The sequence below is a fragment of the Hylobates moloch genome, unplaced genomic scaffold, assembly GCF_009828535.3.
Source record: "Hylobates moloch isolate HMO894 unplaced genomic scaffold, HMol_V3 SCAFFOLD_11, whole genome shotgun sequence".
Taxonomy (NCBI): domain Eukaryota; kingdom Metazoa; phylum Chordata; class Mammalia; order Primates; family Hylobatidae; genus Hylobates; species Hylobates moloch.
Genome location: NW_026652286.1, coordinates 97,276,282 through 97,282,834, shown reverse-complemented (window position 1 = coordinate 97,282,834; position 6,553 = coordinate 97,276,282). Strand labels below are relative to the sequence as shown.

Sequence of the window (6,553 nt, the reverse complement as noted above, 5' to 3'; positions counted from 1 at the left end):
AAATCAACATGGCACATGGATACATATGTAACAAAGGTGCACATTGTGCACATGTACCCTAAAACCTAAAGTATAATAAAAATAAATAAATAAAAAATAAAATTTAGATATCTACAGCTTAACCCTCCCAAAGGATTAAACAACTTACATTCTCACCAAGGTAGTCCTTTTTTGCCCTCACCCTCATTGACACTGGATGTTGTCAAATTTAAAAAAAATCCTTAACAATCTGATAGATGAAAAGATAGTTTAAGTATACTATGGCAGTGTTTTTCAAGGTTTTTGTTTGTTTGTTTTTGAGATGGAGTTTTGCTCTGTTGCCCAGGCTGGAGTGCAGTTGCGTGGTCTCGGCTCACTGCAACCTCTGCCTCCCGGGTTCAAGCGATTCTCCTGCCTCAGCCTCCCGAGTAGCTGGGACTACAGGTGCCCGCTACCACGCCTGGCTAATTTTTTGTATTTTTATTAGACACAGGGTTTCACCGAGTTAGCCAGGATGGTCTCGATCTCCTGACCTGTAGTCCCAGCTACTAGGAGAGGCTAAGGCAGCAGAATGGTGTGAACCCGGGAGGCAGAGCTTGCAGTGAGCCGAGATCGCGCCACTGCACTCCAGCCTGGGTGACAGAGCAAGACTCCGTCTCAGAAAAAAAAAAAAAAAAAAAAAAAAAAAAGAGGTTAAAGATCCTCTTGAAGGATGTGCAAAATGTGAAGAAAAAGATGAACAGTGTACCTTGGACTGGACTTTCCATCTTGAGTTTAAGCAGAACATTGGATTTTGATGATACTGACATGAAAATTAAGCAGCAGCCTGGGTTGCAGGGGCTGGGACTTGATATTCCTTGAATTAGGATCAGAATCAAGAGTAGAAGTTTGTCAGAATCTCCCTATCTCCCTCGTTAGTCAGCTGCTGCTATAGACTTAATGTTTATATCTCCCCATAATTCATAAGTTAAATCCTAACCCCTAATGTGATGGTATTGGGAGGTGGGGCCTTTGGGAGGTGATTAGGTCATGAGGGCACACCTCTCATGAATGGGCTTAGTGATCTTATAAAAGGGACCCCGGAGAGCTGCCTTCCCCTTCTACCACGTGAGGACACCGCAGGAAGATGGCTGTCTAAGAACTAGGAAGTGGGCCCTCACCAGACATTGAATCTGCGCTCCTTGAACTTGGACTTCCCAGCATCCAGAACTGTGAGAAATAAATTCATGTTATTTATAAACCAACCTGTCTACGGTATTTGTTGTAGCAGCCTGCAGCTATAACTCTTGCTTATAAGAGGCTGAAGTTTACTCTACCTCAGGCAGAGCTAAGCGAAAAAGATTATATCCTGATTACAACAAGATAAAAATAAACAGAACTGACAAGAGAAATTTATTACTAAAAATAAAGCAGCTGAAGTTTTTCCCAGGGAAAACCATCACCACAGGACCCTCCATGATGAAATATGTTAATATCTTCTTTACTTCTGAATTGCTGCCTTCTTTCATGTACCCCAAATTTTAGTTTAAGTTAAATTAATCACGACAAAAATGATGTGGCATCTGATCCCTTCTTGTTCAATCTGAAGACTGAATTGGGCTACCCTGTGATGGAGACTTCAAGTGCTGCAGGTGAGTATCTACCAAGGGTTCATGTGTCAGGTACATGGGCTGGTAAGAAGACACAAAGGCTGCAGGCTGAAACTCTGGGAGGTCCAAGGATCCTGGAGAAAACAATTCCTTAAGTTCCACTGCTGCTTGGGAGTCTGAGCAGACTGTTTTGGTCAGACACATACAGGTCCTTTCAATCAATTCCTTAACACCCTTGCATTTGTCAGCTCAATTTTGCCTTTGTTAAGATAGGACAGATACTTTTACAATGAAAACTGGTTGAAGATTAAGTGACTTGCCTAGGGTTATATAGTATATTAGGCAAAGAGTGAGAATTTCAATTCCATTTTTTAACCCAGAGTTTTCCCTTTATGACCCCAAAGCCTGAACCCTTGATCACTCCACTGATTTGTGGGAGGAATTCATGAAACACAGGCAGGGCCAAGGCCTTGGCTCGACCCCACTGACTTCACTTGAAATGTTATTCCCTGCACAGTAAACTTTCCCCTGGTGTTCTGCTCCGGTCTTGCTTAGGTTACAGAATGAGATACCTTAGTTTCTGGGGTACCCTGCCTTACTACGATCGCAGGTGCTCCCCATGACATCTGTGAGTAATCTAGGAAGCTACACAGGCCGCAGGTCTCCCTCTGACTCAGCACTCTGCAAGGCTGATTCAATGAAAGCTTTTATCACTCAATGCATAGATATTTAGGGTACTCGGCTGTGTGAAGATGGGAAGAGAGCCTAAACACAGTCAATTTTCAAACCAGAAAGGTAAAGTTAAAGATACCTGGCAGAAGGGGATCATTCTGATCTTCATCAAAGATCTGTCTCTGAAAGGCTTCAAAGCTCATAGCTGCATCATTCTCTGGCAGCCCCTCAGGTAGCTGCCCATCTCCAGGTTTGCACACATCAAATTTCACCCACTGGTAACTGCAGAATCAACGGAAAATCACCCTTGAGAGTTATCTGCTAGACATAAATACCCATTCCTATCACCAAAAGGATCAGGTAATTTTTCTTTATATTCCTCCCATATAGATATAAAACACATATTTGCTAACAAAAACCTGAAAGAAATAAGCAGGCCTCTTTAGTGACAAATTATTCTGCTAGATTTCCCACCCCTTTTCCTGTCATGGTACACAGAGAAAATAGTAATAATCAGCGAACAGTGGACTCCTGGCTCTTGCTCACCTATCCAGAGGGCTAACGGGGCCAATACTGAGCCATACTGGTCGAGAAGCAGGCAGGCTTTGGACACAGAAGGTCAGTGAACAAAGTAGGAACTGCCAGTCCCTGGCCGGCTGATCACTGAGCTTTTCTCAAGGGAATGAATTTGACCACACTTACTTGATGCATTTTCGAGCTCCTGGACAGCTCTGGATCAGGTTGTGGATGGCTGGATGAGAAAATCCAAAAAAGTCAGCTCCAGCTGGAAGCAGGTTAGGCATTAGTTTCCCCCTAAACAGGAGAGGGATAATTTTAGTTTGAGAGCTTAGCGGGAGATGAAGATGGGTTTAAGAACAGAATAGTGGTATGAACAAACAGGATAAGCTTTCTTGACTTTGATAATGTGGAGGCTCTAGTTGGTACAACATCAGGAGGATCCAGGATAGGTTTCTATAAAATAAGGTATCTCCACCCATTAAAAGCAAGAGAAAAGGTTTCACTGTACCAACAGTCATCTTTTAGCCTGTTTTCAAGCTTTTGGTCAACTTACATAGTAGCGCATATAGTCCTGAGCAGTTCTGCATGACAAGCATCTGCAGAAGAGCTGACAATGGCATTCTGGGGGTCATCTTCAGGAACAATTTCAAACTGAGGAAGATAAATGAGCAATGAGATCAATCCTCAAGACGGAAGGGGAGAGGGGCATACTACTCTGTAAATACTTCTTTACTCTGGAACTTGAAGCTGATGTATACCATCTTCAGAAGGGACACAAATACTTTCCTAAAGGGCTGCTAAAAATCTAAACAAATCCAAGTACCTAGAGAAAGTCCTTTAACTGTTTCAGTTCTACCCTTCTTGGTTGACAGCTTTCCAAAAGTGAGCGTTTAATTTGTTATATACCTTTCCAATCCACTTACTTATATCCTTAAGTACAAATACAAATGGTGTTTTAAAAACAAATGAGATCACTCTCCATGTAATCTTTTAAGTCAATTTTACAAGATCTAGGGAAAAAGGCTGACTGCAAACTGCCATTTCATTGTATTTACTTTCATTTTGAATGTTAAAATATCTTGGTTATGTTAATAAAAAGAAACTGTTGCATCGAAATTACACTAATTCTGAGGAATTTTTGCCAAGAAAATATTTTTGTAACAAATGTAACAAGTTAACTAGCTGATTTAATTATCTGGCCAGTTTTCTATAAAGCGCAATGATTTTTTTGCCAGGAAAATATTTCTGTAACAAGTTCTATCTAGCCAATTAAATTATTTGACTAGTTCTTAAGTTCAGTTAAACAGTTCCTAGTTCTTCAATGTTAACTTCAGTCAAATTATCCTGAACAGGATTAATTTATTTTCTGTATAATTTTTTAGAATGATATTGAGCACTACTGATTTCTAAAAAAAGTCAAAGCAATTTTTACTGAGTATAGTTTCTACTACTGTTAGTTTTCTTCTGTGGTTATTATTTCACTGGACTCAATTTATTGTGTCAAATTTTAGAGATCTGTCAATTTTGTCAGTAATAAATTCTCTTGTGAGTGGTTTCAGTCAATGGTGGTTTTCTTATTTCAACCAATGGCATATCTTGCCAGGTTAAGATTCTAGTGTTTTATATTTATTTCTCAGCTAATAAATGAAAAAACCGTGAGCAATTAATTTCTTTTCTTTTTTTTTTCTTTTTTTTTTTGATGGAATCTTGCTCTGTCACCCATGCTGGAGTGCAGTGGCGTGATCTTGGCGCACTGCAAGCTCTGCCTCCCAGGTTCACGCCATTCTCCTGCCTCAGCCTCCCCAGCAGCTAGGACTACAGGCGCACGCCACCAGGCCCGGCTAATTTTGCTGTGTGTAATTAATTTCAAATAGTCCAGGATTGCTCTACTATTTAGTATCTGTACTCTACTGTACTGTAGCTCTACTATTTAGTATCATGTCAATTTCAATTACTTTTTTTGTACTGAAATTTTTACCCTATTTGAGTAAAGAGCGTTAAAGATAGAAATGTTATACTTTAGTCTTGAAGATACTTCCTTGTTAGTACTAATGTATAAATCTACCTCATTCTTTTAATTGCTGTACATACAAGGGTGGATATATTTTACTTAACCATTTTCTCCTTGATAGGTATTTAGGCTATTTTTAATTTCTTGCTATTGCAAATACTGCTACAATGAACATTGTTACATGTTACTTTGTTCACATTTGCACATTTCTCTAGGTGCAAATGTGTACCTAGTGCAGTCTAGATACTAGACTATCTAGACATATTCTGGGTCAAATGATACACATATTAAAATTGTTGATACTGCCAAGTTGCCCTCCCAGAAGACTACCAATTTTCACTCCTACTAACGTGTACTTGTTTTCCTCCACCCCAGCCAGCACTGGATATCATTAATCCCTCTGATATGTGCCTATGAGCAAAATAAGATCTCAGTTTTGTTTTATTTGCATTTCCCCACTTACTGATGAGGCCCACACTTTACCATCTGCACTGTTTCTGTGAAATGCCTGTGGGTTGTTTTTTTTTTTTTAATATTGCTTTTTCCTACTCTACAGGAGCACTTTATCTGGTATTAATCCTTTGTCATACGTTTTCTTCCTGTTTATTGCTTGTGTTTTAACTCTGATCATGGTGTCTTTTGCCATTCAGAAGAGTTTACATTTTTAATAGTTAAATATGTTATTATGTTCCATTATGGCTTCTAAGTTTCATGTCTTGCTAAAGAAAGCCTTTTCATCTCACCCTAAGATTATAAAAAATTCTTTTACATTTTCCTTTAACATATTTATAGAATAAAATATTCAATAAAACTAAAGTAATAAAAAGTCATATTGACACGTATAGACAAACAGATCAATAAAAAGGAATCATCTGGAAAGAGATACAAGAATTACATATATTTAGTGTGTGTGTGTATATATAAATATAAATATATAAATAAATATATATAAATAAATATATATAAATATATAAAAATATATATAAAATATATATAAATATATAAAAATATATATATAAATATATATAAAAATATATATATATAAAAAACAGCTACTTGACGTTAGTTGGAACAAAATTTGAAGCTAGATTCCTAGCTCACACACCTAAAAATAATGTCCAGTTAGGTTAATGACCTAAAAAAGAAAATTAAAAACTCCACAGATTCTTCTTTTTCAAAAATGTTCTAGCATTTTGTTTTTCAGAGAAAATTAAGAATCGGCTTGTCAATTTCTACTAGGATTTTGATTAGATTTGCATTGCATTTATAGATGTATTATAAATATGGTATACCGTTACAATAATGAGTCTTTCTAAAGAAACTATTGCATAATTGAGGTCACGTGAGCTCTCAACTATGCCTAACAATGCTCTGATAGGCGTGATGCAATATTATCTACAAGAAGTCAAGCCGTCTCAGGGTTCTGCCAGCTTCTGCTCAAAGGTTCCTTACCTTGCCTCTGCTTCCTTCTACCTTACTTTCTAGTGTTCTGTAACTTCCTCAGTGAAGCTTAGAACTCCGAAAATGGTCTATTTTTTTGTTTTTCCCTTACAATCAGGAGATGATGGTTGGGGAAAATGTACTGTCTCAAATCTTAGCACTGAGAAGGATGAAAAAAGGTATTTAGTAAGACTAGGATTTAAGACTCTCAGGTCCTTAAGAGTATTTGCAGCCAGAAACTAATATGCAATTTCTTTGCTAACTCCATCTTGGTCCAACTTGAAATGGCCGTGTATCAAACTAATCTTCCCTCTATTTTGGCCTGTACCTCACATAAGTAGGC

At 38.0% G+C, this 6,553-nt stretch overlaps 1 protein-coding gene across 10 annotated transcripts in view; it reads right to left on the bottom strand.

The window, feature by feature from the left end:
• Positions 1-6,553, bottom strand: part of TBRG1 (transforming growth factor beta regulator 1) — a 47,027-nt gene that overhangs the window by 36,041 nt on the left and 4,433 nt on the right. For 4 of the 10 annotated variants that reach the window (XR_009215481.1, XR_009215480.1, XR_004250351.2 and 1 more), the window contains exons 6-10: positions 3,313-3,410; positions 2,943-3,053; positions 2,380-2,522; positions 1,140-1,188; positions 728-835 (exon numbers count right to left, since the gene is read on the bottom strand). Coding sequence is in view for 5 of the 10 variants with exons in the window: in XM_058446203.1 (XP_058302186.1) it covers positions 754-835; positions 1,140-1,188; positions 2,380-2,522; positions 2,943-3,053; positions 3,313-3,410 (483 nt within the window). In the remaining 5 variants the exon portion in view is untranslated. The other 6 variants (XR_009215482.1, XM_032167786.2, XR_009215483.1 and 3 more) reach the window with 4 other exon arrangements.